This window comes from Danio aesculapii, chromosome 18, assembly GCF_903798145.1.
Source record: "Danio aesculapii chromosome 18, fDanAes4.1, whole genome shotgun sequence".
NCBI classification, from domain to species: domain Eukaryota; kingdom Metazoa; phylum Chordata; class Actinopteri; order Cypriniformes; family Danionidae; genus Danio; species Danio aesculapii.
Window position 1 is genome coordinate 27,171,829 of NC_079452.1, and position 23,129 is coordinate 27,194,957.

Below are 23,129 nucleotides of genomic sequence, written 5' to 3' on the forward strand. Positions count from 1 at the left end.
AAATTCATTTATTTCCTCAACATTCTACAGACAATCCCCCATAATGACAATGTGAAAAATCAGATGTACATCAGTATTCACAGCCTTTGCTCAATGCTGTTGATGCACCTTTGGCAGCAATTACAGCCTCAAGTCTTTGTGAATATGATGCCACAAGCTTGGCACAGCTGTCTTTGGGAGTTTTTGCCCATTCCTCTTTACAGTACCTCTCAAGCTCTATCAGGTTGGATGGGAAGCGACGGTGTACAGCCATTTTCAGATCTCTCCAGAGATGTTCAATTGGATTTAGGTCTGGGCTCTGGCTGGGCCACTCAAGAACATTCACCGAGCTGTTGTGAAGTCACTCCATTGATATTTTGGCAGTGTGCTTTGGGTCATTGTCCTGCTGGAAGATGAACCGTCGCCCCAGTCTGAGGTCAAGAGCACTCTGAAGCAGGTTTTCATTCAGGATGTCTCTGTACATTGCTGCATTCATCTTTCCCTCTATCCTGACTAGTCTTCCAGTTCCTACTGCTGAAAAACATCCCCACAGCATGATGCTGCCACCACCATACTTCACTGTAGGGATGGTATTAGCCTGGTGATGAGCGCTGCCTGGTTTTCTCCAAACGTAACGCCTGGTATTCACTCCAAAGAGTTCAATTTTAGTCTCATCAGACCAGAGAGTTTAGTTTCTTATGGTTTGAGAGTCCTTCGAATGCCTTTTGGCAAACTCCAGGCGGGGAGTGACTTCCGTCTGGCCACTCTACCATGCAGGCCTGATTGGTGGATTGCTGCACAGATGGTTGTCCTTCTGTAAGGTTCTCCTCTCTCCACAGAAGAACGCTGGAGCTCAGACAGAGTGACCCTCAGGTTATTGATCACCTCCCTGACTAAGGCCCTTCTCCCCCGATCACTCAGCTTAGATGGCCGGCCAGCTCTAGGAAGAGTCCTGGTGGTTCCAAACATCTTTCACTTACGGATGATGGAGGCCGCTGTGCTCATTGGAACTTTCAGAGCAGCAGAAATGTTTCTGTAACCTTCCCCAGCCTTGTGCCTCGAGACAATCCTGTCCCTGAGGTTTACAGACAATTCCTTTGTCTTCATGCTTGGTTTGTGCTTTGACATGCACTGTCAACCCTGGGACCTTATATAGACAGGTTTATGCCTTTTCAAATCACGCCATATCAACTGAATTGATCACAGGTGAACTCCAATGAAGCTGCTGAAACATCTCAAGAATGATCAGTGGGAACAGAATGTACCTGAGCTCACTTTAGAGTTTCACAGTAAAGGCTGTGAATACTGATGTACATGAGATTTTACAGCTTTTATTTTTAATAGATTTGCAACAATTTTAAAAACTCTTTCTTCACATTGTCTTTATGAGGTACTGTGTGTAGAATGTTGAGGAAATAAATTAATTTAATCTATTTTGGAATAAGGCTGTAACATAAAAAAGTGAAGCGCTACGAATACTTTCTGAATGCACTGTAGGCTATTACTGTGTTAAACATGCTAGCTGCAGAAAACCAAAAACTTTAAACAGAAGAAAATGTAAAATAACTGTATTTGCTAAAACATGCTAGCATTATGCTATTTTTGTAATAAATCCTGCTAGAGACATGCTAAAAATTTGCTAAAAGATTCAAGCTGTTCAAATCAAACCATTATCAGTGTAGTAAATCATGGTAGAAATATGCGATTACTATGCTCGCTGCAGAAAGCCATGCATTGTTCAAAAAAGTTATTTAAACAGGAGAAAATTTAAAGCTGTATTAGAAAACAAAACGCTGTATCAGACAAAAAATGCTAGCAATGTGCTCTATTGTAGTACATCATGTTAGAGAGAGGCTAACAATTTACCAAAACATTCAATCCATGTGTTAAATTATGTTAGAAACATGCTTTTACTTTGCTAAACATGCTAGCTCTGGAAAACCATGCAACCATGCAGAACGTAATGCTGAATTATGAGTTTATCTGTGTGTATGTGCAGGCTGTTACCTGTACAGAGGTGTGGAGTGGCAGGGCATGAGGAACAGCAGCTCAGGCAGGTTTGGAGATTGACTAGCGTCACACAGCGGCTGCAGGTCACGCATGACGTCCAGAGCGCCACGCTGGTGAACTAAACCCGTATACAATGCAGGACACAGATTGAAGAGCAGCAGGGCACCAGCAGCAGCTTTCCTCCATGCCTGCAGCTTCGCTAATGACAGACCTTTCAAGAACAGTGTAAGAACACCCATATGAGAAAACACTATAGTCATTATTTATAGTAAATATACTACAGTGTGTTTGAAGCACTTCAATTAATCTGTTGTGATTCTATGGTTGCCATGGTAACAGGACAGCTATAGCAATCAATGTGTTGTGGTGATTCTATAATTGCTATGGTAACACAACAGCTAAAGTAATTAATCTGTTGAGGTGATTCTATGATGCTGTGGTAACATGACGGCTATAGTAATTGATGTGTTGTGGTGATTTAATAGTTGCTATGGCAATACGACAGCTATAATAATTAGTCTGTTGCAGTGATTCTATAGTTGCCTTGGTAACACGACAGCTATAGTAGTTAATGTGTTATGGTGGTCCTGTAGTTGCTATGGTAACAGAACAGCTATAGCAATTAATGTGTTATGGTGGTCCTATGGTTGCTAAGGTAACACGACAGTTATAGTAATTCATCTGTTGAGGTGATTGTATAATTGCTGCGGTAACACAACAGCTGTAGTAATGTGATGTTGTGAGTCTATAGTTGCTATGGTAACACGACAGCTATAGTAATGTGATGTGGTGATTCTATAGTTGCTGTGGTAACATGACAGCTATAGTAATTAATGTGTTGTGATTCTATAGTTGCTATGGTAATATGACAGCTATAGTAATTCATCTGTTGTGGTGATTCTATAGTTGCTGTGGTAACATTACAGCTATAGTAATTAATGTGTTGTGGTGATTCTATAGTTGCTATGGTAACACGACAGCTATACTAATGTGTTGTTTTGATTCTGTAGTTGCTATCCTAACAAGACAGCTATAGTAATTAATGTTTTGAGGTAGAACTATAATTGCTATGGTAACACAACAGCTATAGTAATTCATCTGTGGTGGTGAGTCTATAGTTGCTATGGTAACATGACAGCTATAGTAATTGATGTGTTGTGTTGATTCTATAGTTGCTGTGGTAACACAACAGCTATAGTAATTAATCAGTTGTGATTCTATAGTTGCTATGGTAACAGGACAGCTATAATAATTATTATGTTGGTAACGGTACAGCTATAATAATGTGTTGTGGTGATTCTGTAGTTGCTATGGTAACATCACAACTACTGTAAACAAATGACCCTGTACTGTAGTTTTCTTCAACTATAGGGTATATTATACTACAATATACCACAGTTAAACCAAAGTATACTACAGTATGCTTGTGCATTTATTAACAAAGAGTTATAAATACTATAATATATACAGTATAATACATTTTACTGCAGTATGCTTCAAAAACACTATCGTTTTTACTGTAAAGTACTATAGTATTTTGTTCATGTGGGTGCATTCTAAGAATATTGAATGTTTTAAAATCGACACTAAAAGCTAAATACTCACCGCAAAATATCATACAGAATGGCAACACTGGATAAATGAACCGGAACTCCTTGTGTGCAAGCAAACTGCAAAAAAAAACATCATGAGATTTGTTTATTTATTTTTTCTATTATTGCATGTTTATACAATGTTTCCCACAGATTTACACCATGGGGGAAATATATATTAAATTTAATTCATCTTTATTTCTACTGGGTGTTTTTGACCAATAGTTTTCATTCATTCATTCATTCATTTTCTTTTCGGCTTAGTCCCTTTATTAATCCGGGGTCGCCACAGCTGAATGAACCGCCAGCTTATCCAGCATATGTTTTCTGCAGTGGATGCCTTTCCAGCAGCAACCCATCACTGGGAAACATCCATACACACTCACTTACACACATACACTACAGACAATTTAGCATACCCAATTCACCTATAGCGCATGTGTTTGGACTTGTGGGGAAAACCGGAGCACCCGGAGGAAACCCACACCAACATGGGAAGAACATGCAAACTCCACATAGAAATGCCAACTGACCCAGCCGAGGCTCGAACCAGTGACCTTCTTGCTGTTAGGCGACAGCGCTACCCAATGCGCCACCATGATGCCCTCCAATATTTTTAATCTCAGTTTTATTTTTCATTTACTACTGCTATTACTAATAATAATAAATACATTTTATTTAATACAAAACCAACAGTATAAAACAGAGAATAAATAATAAAATACAAAACCAACAATACAAAATGGACCTGAGCAGTTTTATGTAGTATGTCATTTTAAACTAATGAGTTTTGAGTCTAGATTTGGAGGGAGAGAGTCCATGTTTTGGATGTTTACTAAAATATAACCTGTAGACGGCAGTGGTCCAGATGATGGTGAGCAGCAGGATGGTGTGTTTTCTGGTGGCCAGTGAGCATCCATGCAGGACGAGCGGGAGGTGCGGGCCGATGATCGCCGGCAGACCCTGACTCCAGTACCAGTGCCACGGGTGGGAGCCGTAAAACTCACCCACATTGTGCAAAACGTTAAACTTCAGGAAGTTCCACTGCACCAGGATCCACTTCAGAAAAACACACACAAGACGGTAATGAGGATTAAAACACTCTGCATGCTTCATGTTTCACAATTATTACTTGGAAAATGTCTAAACAGATTAGTATTTTTATATTATTAGTATTTTATAAATTATTCACCCTCCTGAATATTTCCCCCCAATTATTTTAGCACATTTCTAAGCATAATAGATTTAATAACTCATTTCTAATAACTTATTTATTTTATCTTTGCCATGATGACAGTAAATAATATTAGACTAGATATTCTTCAAGACACTTCTATACAGCTTAAAGTGACCTTTAAAGGCTTAACTAGGTTAATTAGGGTAAAGTTAGGGTAATTAGGCAAGTCATTGTATAACAGTGGTTTGTTCTGTAGACAATCCAAAACAAATATTGCTAAAGGGGCTAATAATATTGACCTTAAAATGGTTTTTAAAAAATTAAAACTGCTTTTATTCTAGCTGAAATAAAACAAATAAGACTTTCTCCAGAAGAAAAAATATTATCAGACATACTGTGAAAAATTCCTTGCTCTGTTAGACATCCTTTGGGAAATATGAAAGAAAAAAATTCACAGGAGAGCGAATAATTCTGACTTCAAATGTATATGTATTTATACAACAGTTCTGTCTGGTTCTTGAATCTGATTGGCTGATACCCATGCTGATACATATTCTGCCAGTAACTGCACCGCCCACATACAGCAACAAGCAGAGGACACTCTACAGTTTGACAAATATTGCTGCTGTTGGACAACATAATGTACTTTTGAGGCTTTTTAGTCGAGAATGTAGTTGTTTAGATTTCAACTATGCAGTTTATTTATAAGGATAGTGCCTGTTTTAAAATGTTTATAATTTCTGAGAGACAGCCCATTGGCAGCTATTAGCCTGTCTTTCAGCAAGACGGTTGACGATGTTCATCCACAAGATGGTAACAGAGACCGCATAATAACCCCTATAAGAAAACCAGCGTAATTTCAAACTACAGTGATTGCACTGCTTTTTTCGGGGTTAATTATTGTGATATCCCGATTGCAACAGAGAAATACTGCAGACTGTAATAGACTGTAATATTGTTGGGAGATATCTCTGTAGACGGATGGCATTTCATGTCACGTTCAGCCTTATAATCTTAAAATGTGAGCTGTTTTGTCATCACTTTAGACATTACGCTAGAGAATCATTCAAACACTAGCTCTAAAGTGATGTTGGTGAATTAGTAACGGTTTCTGCTGTTCTGACCGGCAGCTGCAGATGTGAATGAATGGCTCAAGAAAGTAGTTCCTCTTAAAAAAGAGTTTTGAGACTCTCTTTGTTTGATTTTTTTTTTATACACGATTATGTCGTCGAACTGTTGTATAAACGCAATATTACACGAGTAGCAGTGCGATATGGCTGTATATCAGCTAGGCGTGGACTGGTACAAGATTTTGACAGTAGGAAAACCTTGTATAAAAATGTCACGGTTTCACGGTATTGTGAAAACTGCTCTAAAATATTTTCTTTTTAAAAACACTTTTCCCCCCCCTTTGAACCCAATATATTTAATAAAAAAAAAACACTTCTGCTGAAAGGGACTTCTGCTATCTTCAATGGTTTAAAAAACACCGATTTCTTTACAACTTGAAAAAGGCATCTTTGGATATGTTTTTTTTTAACATAAAGTAAGCCGCTGCACTTTTTGGGTCAATAACATTTTCAGATGTTTCTTGAATCGTGGGCTGACCAGTATATTTCAGTGTGGAGGGTCTTTCCCAACACTGTTCCTGGAGGCACACCAACAGTTCATGTTTTGGATGTCTCCCTAATCTGACCCATTAACTTCAGGTTTTGGAGTCTCTTCTAATGTTCTGATGAGTTGATTAGGGAGAGGATGAAAATGTGTACTGTTGGCGTGCCTTCAGGAACAGGGTTGGGAAACTCTGCATTAGAAGAGACTCCAAAACCTGAAGGTAATGGGTCAGATGAGGGAGACATCCAAAACATGAACTGTTGGTGTGCCTCCAGGAACAGGGTTGGGAAACACTGCCCTAAAGAACTAAATAAAATATTCGTAAAAAAAAAAAAAACTAAATTTACATACACCTTAGGAACGATATTATAGAAAATTTTAGCAGTTTTAAAACCTTGACTTTTTCAAACCGCGGTATGCTTTGACACCGGTTATCGTCCCATGCCTAATATCAGCACTGGTGGGACACTAAGGCACAACGCACGCCTCCAACCAGTGCTGATATACAGCCATATCGCACTGCTACTCGTGTGATATTTTTTTTAATAAATAAATCAAAAGCCATCAAAATATTAAAATCAAAATATTATTACACAATACAATATAAACATTAACAAAATATAACATGAAAAATGAGTGAGCAACAAAAAAGGGTAACGTGATATATTGTTGTTTTAACTATTGTGCTTTCTAGAGCCATAGACGTGTGTATTTATTTGTGCAATTAGAAATAGTGTAAAGAGCAGTGAAAATACCTTCCCATAGAAAAAAGAGTCTATCAGTGTGGAGACGCCCAGAGCAAGAGACCTACAAATAATGGAGATATTCATGAACACACACTAACAGAAAATAAATAATTAGGGATGCACCGAAATGAAAATACTGCACTTGGCAGAAAAACTAAAATGCTGCGTGATAATTATTTATTATTTTATTAAAGGGCACCTCTGATGAAATTCAACTTTTGTAAGCTGTTTGGACAGAACTGTGTGTAGGTATAGTGTGTCCACAGTCACATTGGAGTGATAGAAACACAACAAGTCTCTTTTTTTTAATGTTCTGACATTAAAATAGGACCCAAATCCCAGTAATTTTGAGGCCCACCAAACATGATTTCCCCGCCCACCGAATTGATTGACAGGCTCCATGTATAAACATTTCCACAGATCATTTATTTTGCAAAGAAACTGGAATTGAAATAACTGTTCAACTCTTTGTGATTTTTATAAGTTTAAAACATTTGTGTGTGCGACTCCGTTTCAGAAAGGCTTGAATAAACTCCACCACAGATACATCAAATAAACTTACTTGGTATTTTTGACTAATGAGCTGTATTTCAGCTTCATCCAAGTCTGTCTCTGTCACTGACTGCTGTTTATCTGACGTAACGCAGGAGAAGCAGACACGCAGGTGGGAACAGTCGGCGGGGAGAAGCAGCTCATTTGCATTTAAAGCCACAGGCTACAAAAACAGCTAAAGTGTACTGACACCAAAATGGAAAGATTCTGGAGGCTATAATAAATAATCTGATGGGTATTTTGAGCTGAAACTTTACAGAGACATTCTGGAGACACCAAAGGCTTATCTTACACCTTGTAAAAGGGGTAAAATAGGTTCCTTTTAAATAATATAAAGTCATTTTGTACTTTTATAAACAGTCACAGTTCAGATTTTCTGCCACAGAATATTAATTCTGAAAATAAATATTTATTTTCGCTAATTATTATTTTAATTCAGTTCGTTGTCAAATGATTGCTGCTAGTTTCGTTTAATTTTAGCTTTTCATTTATTGTGAATTTCAAATTGTATTTCAGTAAATTAAATTATTTATTTTTTTAGTTTTTATTAATTTTATCTAAAATTATTTGGTCAAAAAACATGAAATTAAATAATAATAACATTTTAGCTTTTTATGACCAATTTTTCCTAAAATGATAATTTCAGACAACAATTCTCCATGGCTGTATTTTTGGTGCATCCCTAAAAACCTCATCAGCATTGAAACACTGTAAATGAATCGAGCATTTACGCAATAGGAAAGTATCTGTGTGTGATGAGCTTCAGCTTGTCCTGATCTGTGCAGAAATGATGGAAGATCAGAGGAAACCAGACGATCAGAGCTGTGGGACGAACGACCACAGCCAAAGAAACCAGAGTCAAATACTTCCAACTGTGAAAGAGACAGAAACCAAGAGACACTGAGAGGTCTGTGCAAGAATATCTTCATTCTTTAGCAATGTTAAAGCATTGATGGACAGTAAATGATGGTGCAATGATGGACAGTAAATACTTCACAATACTCACACTAACACACAGTTGAAGTCAGAATCATTCGCCCTCCAGTGAATTTTTTTTCTTTTTCAAATATTTCCCAAACGATGTTTAACAGAGCAAGGAATTTTTCACAGTATTTCCTATAATATTTTTTCTTCTGGAGAAAGTCTTATTTGTTTTATTTCGGCTAGAATAAAAGCAGCTTTTACATTTTTAAATGCATTTTAAGGTCAATATTATTAGCCCCCTAAAGCAAAATGAGTTTTGTATTGTCTACAGAACAAACGTCCTGGTTACATACGTAACCCACGTTCCCCGAATAGGGAACGGAGACGTGTGTCTGTTATTAAACAGACTTTTGGGAGTGCTTTAGACGACCAATCACATCTGAAGATAAGAAAACGGGCCAATGAAATGCCAATTGAATTGGCGGAGCTTAGCTCCACAGCTGAAACTGATGAGCCAATTAGGGCTATATCAGTCAGCTGCTGGAGCCAGCTCATCAGAATTTGCCTGCTGAAGAGCCGATCGCTCAGCTCCCAGCTGGAGACTCAGGTGCTGTGGCAGTGGAGACACACGTCTCCGTTCCCTATTCGGGGAACGTGGGTTACGTATGTAACCAGGACGTTCCCCTTCATATGGGAACTTCAACGTGTGTCTGTTATTAAACAGACTTTTGGGAGACTGTATGGAAAGCGCCACAGCAGCTAAGCCTGTCGCGTCCCTGATGTGTAGTTTGCCAAGCCAAAGCGTGAGCGCACTGACATCACCAAGAGCGCAACCTTCCAACGTCCCCTAGGCCCAACATATTACCATTACATGGGAATAAAAGTTTTAAATCAGGGGTCGTAAGTGTGCTTTTACCTAGCTAATATAGACTAGGGATTTTGGAAATACGACAGTACGTTGGGAAAGCGTGCCAGTCCCCGAAGGGGGAGGACGCAGCGGAGACCACCTGCTACCCTAAAAGGGGAGACCTGATGGTAAGGAGACATATGGACTAGCCCTAATGAGGGGGAGTGCTACATATGATAAGCTGGTTAGCGGTTTAGGGAAGACACGGGACCGCCTAATAAGGGGGAACACACCGTGGTAATAATGCATATGACATCACCAAATGGGGATGCACATAGCTGGCACCGATCCTCAATATGCGTGTAGACCTAATGGGCATACCAACCGCACACTGAGCCATGCACTCGACTCCTCCGCTGAGTCGATGCTGGGGGCCTCGGAGGAATTCTCTAGGGTTCGCCTGGGAAGGGAAACTTACTAGTAGAATAGGAAAAAGCGCACGCATCTCCGGTTTAGGGAGCCTGGCGCAGCAAGCGTTTGTGACACCGAGCTTAATTCTCCCCCGATTGATTGGGATTTCCCAATAACCGGGAGAAAACGGCTCCACTCGGAGGTTATAAAACCTCGCAAATGTGTTAGGTGTCGCCCAACCCGCAGCTCTGCAGATATCTGTGAGAGAGGCGCCGCGTGCTAACGCCAATAAGGAAGCGACACCTCTAGTGGAGTGCGCTCTCACGTTAGGAGGGCGCGGCTCGCCCTGGCATTGATAAGCGAGGGCGATGGCATCAACTAACCAGTGGGCCAACCTCTGTTTTGACACGGCACTTCCCTTCTGCCGGCCACCATAACAGATAAAGAGCTGTTCACATGATCTTACATTTTGCGTTCGTTCCACGTAAAGGCGCAAAGCGCGAACGGGACAAAGCAGTGAGTGGGCTGAGCCTGCCTCCTCCGCAGGCAGCGCTTGCAGGTTCACCACCTGATCTATAAATGGGGTGGTAGGAACCTTGGGCACATAGCCAGGTCGGGGTCTCAGGACAACGTGAGAGTAACCCGGCCCGAATTCAAGGCACGATTCGCTGACCGAAAATGCCTCCAGATCCCCAACTCTCTTGAATGGCGCCAATGCGATCAGCAGAGCTGTCATAATGACAGAATACAGAATCGAGTGGCTAAAACAGATCTCTCTGCAGCCACCAGGACTAAAGAGAGATCCAAGAGGGCATGAGAGGGGGGCGGGATGGATTTAATCGCCGCGCGCCTCTGAGGAATCGGATGATTAGATCATGCTTCCCGAGCGTGTTGCCATCCACCGCGTCATGATGAGCGGAGATGCCGCCACGTAAACCTTCAGTGTGGAGGGTGACAGCCTACGCTCCAGCTTATCCTGAAGGAAGGATAACACAATGCTAATCTGGCAAGTTCGGGGGTCTTCTCGGGGAGAAGCGCACCACTCAGAGAATAGACTCCACTTCAGGGCGTAGGCATGCCTCGTAGAGGGTGCGCTAGCCTGAGTGATGGTGTTAAGTACCGCGGGCGGTAAGTCACCAAAGTCCTCCGCGCTCCGTCTATGGACCACACGTGGAGGTTCCAGAGATCTGGGCGTGGGTGCCAGATGGTGCCCCGTCCCTGAGAGAGGAGGTCCTCCCTTAGGGGAATGCGCCAAGGAGGGGCCGCCGCGAGGAGTGTGAGCTCCGAAACCCAGGTCCGGTTGGGCCAGAGGGGCGCAACAAACAAGACCTGCTCCTCGTCCTCCCTGACTTTGCACAAAGTTTGTGCGATTAGGCTCACTGGGGGAAACGCATATTTGCGCGTGCCCGATGGCCAGCTGTGAGCCAGTGCATCCGTGCCGAGGGGGGCCTCGGTCAGGGAATAAAACAGCTGGCAATGTGCGTTCTCGGTGGAAGCAACAGATCGATCTGGGCTTCCCCAAAGCGCGCCCATATCAGCTGGACCGAATCGGGGTGGAGTCTCCACTCTCCTCGGGACACTAGCTGCCGTGAGAGCGCATCGGCTGCACGGTTGAGCTCGCCCGGGATGTGAATGGCACACAGTGATTTCAGCCGCGTGTGACTCCAAAGGAGCAGACGGCGAGCGAGCTGAGGCATGCGGCGAGAGCGCATACCCTCCATATGGTTGATATAAGCCACCGCCGCCATGCTGTCCGTCCTGACCAGCATGTGTTTCTGCTCCAACACCGGAAAAAAGCGGCGGAGAGCCAGATACACTGCCAACAGCTCCAGGCAGTTGATATGCCAATGCAGGCGGGGTCCGGACCACGAACCCGCGGCTGCATGCTCGTTGCACACGGCCCCCCCAGCCCGTGCTGGAGGCATGTGTAATTACGACAACATGCCTGGATACTAGCCCTAGGGGCACTCCGGCCCGTAGAAAGCCAGATCCGTCCAGGGGCTGAGGGTGCGGAGACACAGCAGAGTGATGTTCACCCGGTGCGTACCCGCGCGCCATGCCCGTCTGGGGACTCGATCGCGAAGCCAACGCTGAAGTGGTCTCATATGAAGCAAACCGAGCGGCGAGACCGCGGCTGCGGATGCCATATGCCCCAGGAGCCTCTGAAAACATTTCAGTGGGACCACTATTTTCCTGTGGAGCTCGTTACACAGGAAAGCATTAGCCTGGCGCGCTCCTCGGAGAGGCGCGCAACCATAGCAACCGAATCCAGCTCCAGCCCGAGGTAAGAGATCCTCTGCACAGGGCAAAGTTTGCTCTTCTCTCGGTTGACCTGAAACCCCAACTGGTCGAGGTGCCGAAGCACTTTGACTCTGTGCATAATCAACTGATCGCGAGAGGAGGCTAGAATGAGCCAGTCATCGAGATAGTTGAGTGTGCGGATGCCCGCAAGCCGCAGTGGCGCAGAGCACCCTCCGCGAGCTTGGTGAAAACCCGCGGAGACAGAGAGAGCCCGAAGGGGAGGACTTTGTACTGCCACGCTCGTCCTTCGAACGCAAACCGGAGAAAAGGGCGGTGGCGTGGAAGAAAAGAGACATGAAAATACGCGTCCTTCAGGTCTATGGCTGCAGACCAATCTTTTGGACGGACGCTCTGAAGCAAGCGTTTCTGCGTAAGCATTCTGAAAGCATTTAGTGTAAATGACAGTTCAGTCTGCGCAGATCTAGGATTGGTCTTAACCCCCCGCTCTTTTTGGGCACGATAAAATACGGGCTGTAGAACCCGGACTCCATCTCGGCTGGAGGGACCTGCTCGATTGCGTCCTTCGCCAGGAGGACCGCCATCTCCTCTCGCAAGACAGGGGCGCTCACGGGGATCACCCTCGTGAAAAGGACACCCGTGAACTTGGGAGGGCGAATAGCGAACTGAATCGCATAGCCGAGTCTGACCGTCCGTATGAGCCACCGCGATGCGCTGGGCAGCGCTAACCAGGCTGGCAGAGCGCGCGCTAATGGCACCATCGGAGCGATCACTGACGTGCCAGCGGAGGGGCAGCTCGGGATGGGAGTGCTCATCCCGGGAAGCGGTGCGTCCCGGGGAAGAGCTGAAAATAAGAGAATTTGTGTGAGAGAAAGGAGTCCGTCCTGCTGCACTCTGAGGGCCTGAGGCGAAGGGTCCCGGTGCTGCGAGCTGAAAGGCGGAGCGTCCCAGACTGGCAGTACTCGGGCTCGCGCATCCGGAGAGAGAGGAAACTGCTCTTTAGGAAATTTGGTTGCCGCCAGCCCAGGGGCCGGCAGCGAGGAGTTTAAAGTCGTTGTGGACTGATTTAATAATCCTCGGCCCCCCACCGAGGAAAGAGCAGGTCCCCTCTTTTCCGAATGGCCCGTCCCAGGAACGCTTCGCGGTCCGTTTACTGGACTTAGCGGCGCCCTGGGGCGGGGGCGTTGCAGTCCCGCGGGAGGCTCGGCATTGCCGCCTGGCCGGAGCGGGCAGCGAAAGCGGAGCAGATGAAGCCGCGGGTGGACGCCCTCGGCGAAGAGCAACCGCAGCGGAAGGGGCAGCGGGAGGAGCAGTTTTTCGAGCCCGCTGATAGATGACCTCACCCCTCGCCTTGGACTGCTTTTCACCGCGGAGAATTCCTGGGTGAACTCCCCGACGGTGTCGCCGAAAAGGCCAGCCTGGGATACGGGAGCGTTAAGAAAGCAAGCTTTGTCAACGTCTCTCATATCGCCAAGCTCAGCCAGGGGTGGCATTCCTGGACCACTAATGTGGCCATCGTCTTCCCCAGGGCACGAGCAGCCGATTTAATAGTCATGAGAGCATAATCGGTTGCCGTGCGGAGCTCATGCAGCAAGCCTGGGGGAGAACCGCCCTCCTGCATCTTGGCCAGCTTCTCGGCTTGGTAGCGTTGATAGGTGGCCATAGCGTGCAGAGCGGAGGTGGCCTGGCCCGCAGCAGTGCAGGCTCTGGCCGTGAGAGACTCAGATAACCTGCACGCTTTGGAAGGGAGTGAGGGCGGACCTCTCCGAGTGGAGCAGCTCTGCGGACAGAGCACGCTCCGCCTGGGGAATCGCCTCATAACCCCTGGCCGCTCCGTCATCGAGGGAGGTGAGAGCGGGAGCGCACGAGGACCGGGCAGAAAAAGGTGCCCTCCATGCCTGCGTGAGCTCTCTGTGTACCTCCGGGAAGAAGGGGACGGGGGGTCTAAAAGGCTTCGCCTTCTTCACCCCCACGTAACACCCATCTAAGCGGTCCGGCCACGGTTCTGGGGGACAAGCCATCTCCAGTCCCACGGCCGAAGCAGCCCGGGATAACACGGCTAACATGTCCGATTCCAGATCCGAAACCTCACTGACAACCCCGGAGGGTGGCAGGGGATCCGGATCTTCATCAGAGCATGTCAGCCCGCCCTCCGATGCAGCGATGGACATCACGTCCCCGGTGTCATCTAATGAGAGCGCGGCCAACCCAGAGGATGGACCAGCGCTAACACTCGAAGCAGAAACAGAGCGCACTGACGAGGAGCGAGGGGTCCGCGGGCCCGAAGGCGACGGATAAGCCCCCACTGTAACCCTCAGGCCTGCCCGAGTGCTAACCGCTTGGCGGGGAGCAGCAGGGGTGACTTGCCCTAATAAAAGAGCTCGCCGCGACCTCAGTTGCGCAACAGTCAAGCCATCGCAATGCGGGCAAGAACTGTCCGCGAGCACCGCATCAACATGTTGGACCCCCAAGCATGTGACGCAGTACTCGTGCCTGTCATCCGGGGAGAGGAAACCACCGCATCCAGAAACGCACGGTCGAAACGACATCTTTAAAAAGACGCGCTGCACGACCGTGTGCTCTCTTAGGGAATTCTGCTCTTTTAAAAAACTGCTCTTTCAGGTCACCAGCGAAACGCCAAGGGGACGGGAAACCCAGCTCGACCGCCGCTAGAACGTCTTCCCTCGCACTGGTGAGAATAATGCTTTCTTCAATGTTGGAAGTCAGCTCAGCAGAAGGGTTCTTCAGTCTCAGATCGGGTCTGAAGCAACAATTCTGATGAGCTGGCTCCAGCAGCTGACTGATATAGCCCTAATTGGCTCATCAGTTTCAGCTGTGGAGCTAAGCTCCGCCAATTCAATTGGCATTTCATTGGCCCGTTTTCTTATCTTCAGATGTGATTGGTCGTCTAAAGCACTCCCAAAAGTCTGTTTAATAACAGACACACGTTGAAGTTCCCATATGAAGGGGAACCACTGTTATATAATGACTTGCCTAATTACCTTTAACCTAGTTAAGCCTTTAAATGTCACTTTAAGCTGAATACTAGTATGTTGAAAAATATCTAGTCAAATATTATGTGCTGTCATTATGGCAAAGACAAAATAAATCAGTTATTAGAAGTTATTAACACTATCATGTTTAATAACGTGTTAAAAAAATCTTCTTTCTGTTAAACAGAAATTAGGGAAAAAACAAACAGGGGCAAAAATGACAGCAAATGACGCACCTGCTGTGTGTTTTGGATCCAGGTAAAGGATAAAAGCACAGCGCCAGGGTGGTCAGAGCTGTTTCTGTAGTGTTTGTCAGCGTCCGACTGCAGCAGAACCAGGTGAACCACGAACACAGCTGACAGAAACACTTAAAAACACAGCAGAACATGTGAAAACATCAATATTTATTCATTTTCCTTCGACTTAGTCCCTTATTTATCAGAGGTCACCACAAAGGAATGAACCGCCAACTATTCCGGCATATGTTTAATGCAGCAGAAACTAATTTTATTATTTTTCTCATTAAATGAACTGAAGTGAGGGCGGCACGGTGGCTCAATGGCTAGCACTGTCACCTCAGAACAAGAAGGTCGCTGGTTCGAGTCTCGGCTGGGCCAGTTGGCATTTCTGTGTGGAGTTTGCATGTTCTCCCCGGGTTTCCTCTGGGTGCTCTGGTTTCCCCCACAGTCCAAACACATGCGCTATAGGGGAATTGATGAACTAAATTGGCCGTAGTGTATGGATGTTTCCAAGCAGTGGGTTGCGGGTAAAACATATGCTGGAATAGCTGGTAGTTCATTCCGCTGTGGCGAACTGATAAATAAGGGACTAAGCCCAATGAAAATGAATGAATGAACTGAAGTGAACTTTTATAGATTGTCATCTTACTGTCCATTTGGCCACGTCTGGCGATTCCCACTGCAGGATCAGTTTATACAGTCTTACATCAGCATATGCAGCCAGAAGCGCCTGGAAAACACGCGGCACAAACACCTGCAGGAACACATTCACATGTTTAGGGAATCATCAACCTGCCATTAAATCAAAACAAATCGCTTCAATAGTCACATCAGCAGCAGCACGTGTACTATGATGAGTGAAAAGCTTAGGTGCTGGCTTCAGACAGTGCAAAATACAACAACATACTCCCAAGAAACGAAACCGAATACAATTAGCAATGTTGACAGTAATACATAGAAGACAATAAATAGGTGTACACATAGTCTGACTGTTGGTGGGAAATGATTGTCGGCAATATTGTTTTAAGTAAGGATTTGGTGCAGTGCATGCTGCATCTTGATGGTATAATAATAATAATAATAATAATAATAATAATAATAATAATAAATTCCTTACATTTATACAGCGTTTTTCTGGGCACTCAAAGCGCTTTACACATTGGGGTAATCTCCTTATCCACCACCAGTGTGCAGCATCCACCTGGATGACGCGACGGCAGCCATTTTGTGCCAGACCGCACACCACACACCAGCTGATTGGTGGAGAGGAGACAGAGTGATTAAGCCAATTATGATATGGGGATGGTTAGGAGGCCATGATGAACAGAGGCCAGTGGGCAGATTTGGCAAGGATGCCGGGGTTAAACCCCTACTCTTTATCGAAGGACATCCTGGGATTTTTAACTGGGAGTCAGGACCTCGGTTCCACGTCTCATCCAAAAGACGCCACTCACTGAGCAGTATAGAGTCCCCATCGTTGTACTGGGGCATTAGGACCCACACAGACTACAGGTTGTGCGCCCCCCTGCTGGCCTCACTTACACCACTTCCAGCAGCAACCAGGCTTCCCCAACTGGTCTCCCATCCAGGTACTGACCAGGCGCAGCCCTGCTTAGCATCAGTGGGGGTTTGGAAAGAGTTTGTGTGAGGTGTGTTAAGTGTTCATCAGCCTGATAGTCTGTTACATTAAAATACACTACCAATCAAAAGTCTGGAACAGTAAGATTTGTTGATCTTACTGTTTTGTTTAAGATTTTGTTGATTTGTTGCACCCTGATGATCCCTCAGTTCCAGCTCGCATCTCAGCCTGCCTGTCAGACATTTCACACTGGATGAAAGATCATCATCTTCAGCTTAACCTCGCGAAAACGGAAATGCTTAAAGTTTCTGCCAACCCGACTCTACACCATAACTTTTCAATCCAGATGGATGGAGCAACCATTACTGCATCCAAAATGGTAAAAAGCCTTGGAGTAACGATTGATGATCAACTAAACTTCTCTGACCACATTTCTAGAACTGCTCGATCTTGCAGATTCGCACTCTATAACATCAGAAAGGTCCGACCCTTCCTATCTGAACATACAGCTCAACTCATTGTTCAAGCTCTTGTCCTCTCCAAACTGGACTATTGCAACTCTCTGCTAGCCGGGCTTCCAGCTAACTCTATCAAACCTCTTCAGCTGCTTCAGAACGCAGCAGCACGAGTGGTCTTTGATGAACCCAAAAGAGCACATGTCACTCCGCTACTCACCCGTTTGCACTGGCTGCCAGTTGCTGCTCGCATCAAATTCAAAGCTCTGATGTTTGCTTACAAAGCGACCTCTGGCTTTGCTCCTTCTTATCTGCTCTCACTTCTGCAGATATATGTGCCCTCCAGAAACTTGCGTCCTGTGAATGAACGTCGCCTCGTGGTTCCATCCCTAAGAGGGAAGAAATCACTTTCCCGAACTCTCGCATTCAATCTGCCCAGTTGGTGGAATGAACTCCCTAACTGCATCAGAACAGCAGAGTCACTTGCTGTCTTCAAGAAACGATTAAAACTCAACTATTTAGTCTCCACTTTCCTTCCTAATCTGTAACTGCCTCTCTGGCTATACCACTTACTGTACTCTCTCTCTCTCTCAAAAAAAAAAACTTACATTACTAATGCTTTGCTTCTTAGACTTTACACACCTGAAACTTGCCTATAGCACTTATTTACTGTTGCGCTTATAGTTGTGTAAATTGCTTTCTTGTCCTTATTTGTAAGTCGCTTTGGATAAAAGCGTCTGCTAAATGACTAAATGTAAATGTTTTAAAAGAAGACTATTCTGCTCTCCAAGGCTGCAATTATTTGATCGAAAAAACTGTAAACTGGCAAATTGTGAAATATTATTAACATTCTCAATAACTGTTTTCTTATTAACTGTAGTTTCAAATTTTATTTATTCCTGTGATTCAATGCTGAATTTTCTTTAGTGTCACATGTAAAGGAAGATCCCAAGATGATTCATATATTTGATTCTGAGTCGATTCTTTTTGTTTCTGAGAATCAACCTCAGCTGGATGTTTTCATTCACTTAGAGCTCTGTCACACACTGCATGGACGGTCATTTTCAAAACCCTTAATAGGAGCTCTTTAATAAATATATCCGTTTAATAAACCTGTTTCGTTTAAATGCAGCAAAATACGTTGCCTATATTCTCTGAGAAATGGATAAATATACTCATTTTCAAAATGGGGTGTACTTATTTATGCTGAGCACTGTATATATAAATACAGGTAAACACTTTATAACAGTAAAAAGATTAAAAATAATAATAAATATATACAAATAAAAGGGCGCAGTGGGTGGCACGGTCGCCTCACAGCAAGTAGGTCGCTGGTTCGAGCCTTGGCTGGGTCAGTTGGCATTTCTGTGTGAAGTTTGCATGTTCTCCCCGTGTTGGTGTGGGTTTCCTCCGGGTGCTCTGGTTTCCCCCACAGTCCAAAGACATGCGGTATAGGTGAATTAAATAAGCTAAATTGACCATATGTGTGTGAATGCAAGAGTGTATGGGTGTTGGGTTGCAGCTGGAAGGGCATCCGCTGCATAAAACATATGCTGGATAAGTTGGTGGTTCATTCCGCTGTGGCAGCCCCTAATTAATAAAGGGATTAAGGCGAAAAGAAAATGGATGGATGGATGGATGGATATACAAATAAAAACCAAAGAGTAAAAAGGTAACACTTTACAACAAGGTTGCATTAGTTAATGTTAGATAATGCGTTTACTAACATGAACAAACAATGAACAATACCTTTATTACAGTATTTGTTGATGTAAATATAGTTGTTCATCGTTAATGTTAACTCACACTGCATTAACTAAAGTTACAAGCATAAATTTGGATGTTAATAATGCATTAGTAAATGTTGAACTATGATTAATAAATACTGAACAAGTATCGTTTATAATTAGTTCATGTTAGTAAATACATTAACTAATGAAGCCTTATTGTTTGCTTATTGTTTACCTCAAACATTGGACTAGTAATATAATACGCCAAATTCTTACCAACAAATAAACGGTGTCATAACTGATGAGCTGCAGGAGTTTATACATCAGAGCGAACAGAAGAGGATACGAATATCCCCGAATGCCTTCCTTCCATTCCCAGGTCTCGTAGCCATAAGTGAGACACATGTTAAGGGTCTTGTGTGTTTGTTTGTTTGCTTTTTTAGAGCCTGAACATTATTATATTGTTATAATATAATATAATATAATATAATATAATATAATATAATATAATATAATATAATATAATATAATATAATATAAATGTATATTGCGGCACGGTGGCTTACCCCTACAGTCCAAAACACATGCGCTATAGGTGAATTGATGAACTAAATTGGCCGTAGTGTATGGGTGTGTGTGTGAATGTGTGAGTGTATGGGGGTTTCTTAGTACTGGGTTGTTGTTGGAAGGGCATCCGCTGTGTAAAACATATGCTGGAATAGTTGGCGGTTCATTCCGCGGTGGCGACTCCTGAAATAGAAACTAAGCCGAAGGAAAATGAATGAATGTCTGTAGATGTGGCAGGATTTACAATAAAGCTGACGCTGAATTTTTAATTTTTTGATTTGATTTGGACTTTCAACTACAGAAGGATATCCGAAGACCATTCGATGGGAGATTTCCAGAGACTGCCAGAACTCATCCGGGACGAAGCTGGTCTGAACCAGGACACAGTTGAGCAGGCGGAAGAGGACGATGAATATGGTGATGTTGATGCCAAAGATTTCTGTGGAAATGACAGAATTACAGCACTTTTTAATGTCAGCTGGTGTAGGTTTTAAGGGCTGATGGCAAAATGTTGTGCGAAATAATTGTTTTGTTGTACTTGTAAAAATGTAAACAGCATAAAATATTGCAAAGAAATACTACTGATAAAACCTTTAACAAGAACAATTTTAAATTGTACTTTTAAATATATTTTAAATACAATACCTATATGATCAATGCAGTGTAAATATTTTTACAAAGAATTGTATATTTTTATTGTATTTATTTATTTATTTATTTAAATAATGTTTAATAATAATTTAAACGGTACATATATTTTAAAAATACTATTTGTAAATATTTTATTTTTTTACACATTTAAAAAAATAAATATAAATTTATAATAATATTATTAAATTACATTTTATTTTTAAATTTAAACCCTCATAATGATAATAACTGTTTAGTTGTATTTGTAAAAATGTAAACAGCACATTAAAATATTGCAAAGAAATACTATTTATAAATATTTAAATACAATACCTATATGGTTAATGGAGTTTAAATATTTTATTTTTTTGTAATATTTATTTATTTACACATATTGCTAAAATGCTATATGTAAATTATTTCATCATCATCATCATTTTCTTTCGCTTATCCGGGGGGTCGTGGGGGCAGCAGTCTTAGGAGAGAACCCCAGACTTCCCTCCCCAGACACTTCCTCCAGCTCCTCCGGGGGGATCTAGAGGCGTTCCCAGGCCAGCCAAGAGACATAGTCCCTCCAGCGTGTCCTGGGTCTTCCCCGAAATTATTAAATAAAAAATAATAACAAAAATAAAACATTTATTATCAATTTTTTTTGATAATTTAACATTTAAAATATATTTTATTATTTTATATATTTTTATAAATATATATTTATATATTTTTTATTATTTTATTATTATTTTGAATATAAATTTATAATAATATTTTATTTTTTATTTAAACCTACATATAGTGATGATAATGTCAAAATATCAAAAAAAAAATCTTTATAATACTAATAAATACTATTAAAAAGTTTGTTTTTGTTATTATCTTTCTTTATTATCTCATTTTTTATTGTAACAAACTACCATCAGTATAATTCTGGCAATGCACGTGTGCTTGACGCAGAAGTATAAACCAGCCAAAGTGGGGTTACGTGGCTCGACACGCGGTCAAGAAATTAATCGAAAAAAATGGACCTAGAACAATTTGATCGATTAGAGGTTCTGAATGTCAAGTTCGATTACTTTTCGATTAATTGCCCAGCCCTAGTCTTTTCTGATAACATAATAATGTTTATGCAAAACAATCTGATGTTATAAACTCCACAACTTTACCTAATGCCACTTTTTAATACCATTATAAAATATATTATTAGATATGACATTTTCCAGTCATTAAAGCACATATTTCTGTAAAATGAGTGCAATTGTCTCTCCCACAGAGTGTTTTCATTGAAACCCAATAATACTGTCAAAATATTTAATTAATAAATCATAAAAATGCTAATAAAAAGATTGTTTTTGTTATAGTTTTTTTATTACCTCATTCATTTTTGTAAAAAACTATATTCAGTATAAATCTGATTTAATAGTGTATTTATTTATTTATTTATTTATTTATTTTATTTTATTTAGATTTTTTTATTAATTGTTAACAAAACATACAGGCTGACATAAAAAACATATAGTATTGATATAATGAAATAAACATATATTGATATAATGAAATATATAAATTCAATACCCCCACCCCCCTTCCATGCGGTCTTTTGATACTGACTATCCAAATTTAATAGTGTATTAATGCTAAACAAATTACACAAAATTAAAAATAAAAGTCCTTACTGAAAACATAATTACATTTATGCAAAACAATCTGATTCCACAGCTTTACCTAATGACATTTTTAATAGCAATATTAAATATTTATTTTTTTTCCCTTGTCATTAAAGCACATATTTCTGTAAAATGACTGTCATTTTCTGCGATTTCTCTCACTAAGTGCATTTTAAACCCACATAGTTGTAATAATAATGTAAAAATATCAATGCAATGAATCGTAATAATGATACTTAAAAAATTAGTTTGTTATTTTTCTTTATTACCTCATTCCTTTTCATAATAAGTATAATCAGTGTAACGCTGATTTAATAATGTATTAATGCCAAACAAAATACACTAAATTAAAAATCTTCAGAAGTCGTCGTCTTCTCTGTTGTAATAAACTCCACACATTTACCTAACTTTTTAATACCATTATTAAATATTACACATTATTCTTGTCATTAAAGCACATATTTCTGTAAAATGAGATTAATTTTCAGTGATTTCTCTTACTGAGTGCATATCAAACCCAAACAATTGTAATAATAATGTCAAAATATCAAAACAATAAATCATAATAATACTAATAAAAAGTGTCTTTCTTTATTACCTCATTATTTTTTGTAATAAAGTATAATCAATATAATTCTGATTTAACAATGCATTAATCCTAAACAAAATAAAAGTCCTTTCTGAAAGCATTTATATTATGCAAAACAATCCGATGTTATAAATTCCACAGCTTTACTTCAAGCCACTTTTAAATAGCATTATTAAATATTATACGTTTTTTTTCTTTTCATTAAAGCACATATTTGTGTAAAAGGAGTGTAATTTCTCTCTCACTGAGTGTTTGCAGATTTCTGTCATCTGTGCTGTACAGAGTTGAGCTCCTCTTCCGCAGCCTCACTGATTCACTTGAAGATTTGCTCTGTTTAAAGCGCTCACGAATCTTCTCCATGACTCAGCATGAACTTTTTAAAGTTCAGCATTTTAACTCAAGGACTAAATATTAATTTTCTAGCGCATTTGCGGACAGTTTTTGCGACTTAACAATCATTTCCAACAATCATTTCCGTGTTTGGATCGTGACGTTGCGCTTGACCTCATGAATATATAATAAGAACCCAGAAAACTTTCGGTTTAATATTCCGTTAATATTGTTTTTACTAATTT

General features: G+C 41.8%; 1 protein-coding gene across 1 annotated transcript in view; it reads right to left on the reverse strand.

Moving 5' to 3' along the window:
• The window catches only part of pigb (phosphatidylinositol glycan anchor biosynthesis, class B), a 24,923-nt gene extending 1,889 nt beyond the window's left edge, over positions 1 to 23,034 (reverse strand). The window contains exons 1-10 of the mRNA XM_056478748.1: positions 22,800 to 23,034; positions 19,984 to 20,113; positions 19,384 to 19,501; positions 15,993 to 16,097; positions 15,341 to 15,471; positions 8,402 to 8,542; positions 7,128 to 7,179; positions 4,429 to 4,640; positions 3,595 to 3,659; positions 1,987 to 2,200 (exon numbers count right to left, since the gene is read on the reverse strand). Coding sequence (XP_056334723.1) covers positions 1,987 to 2,200; positions 3,595 to 3,659; positions 4,429 to 4,640; positions 7,128 to 7,179; positions 8,402 to 8,542; positions 15,341 to 15,471; positions 15,993 to 16,097; positions 19,384 to 19,501; positions 19,984 to 20,113; positions 22,800 to 22,914 — 1,283 coding nt within the window. The 5' untranslated portion in view covers positions 22,915 to 23,034. The remainder of the gene's footprint in view (positions 1 to 1,986; positions 2,201 to 3,594; positions 3,660 to 4,428; positions 4,641 to 7,127; positions 7,180 to 8,401; positions 8,543 to 15,340; positions 15,472 to 15,992; positions 16,098 to 19,383; positions 19,502 to 19,983; positions 20,114 to 22,799) is intronic.
• Positions 23,035 to 23,129: the final 95 nt, after the last annotated feature.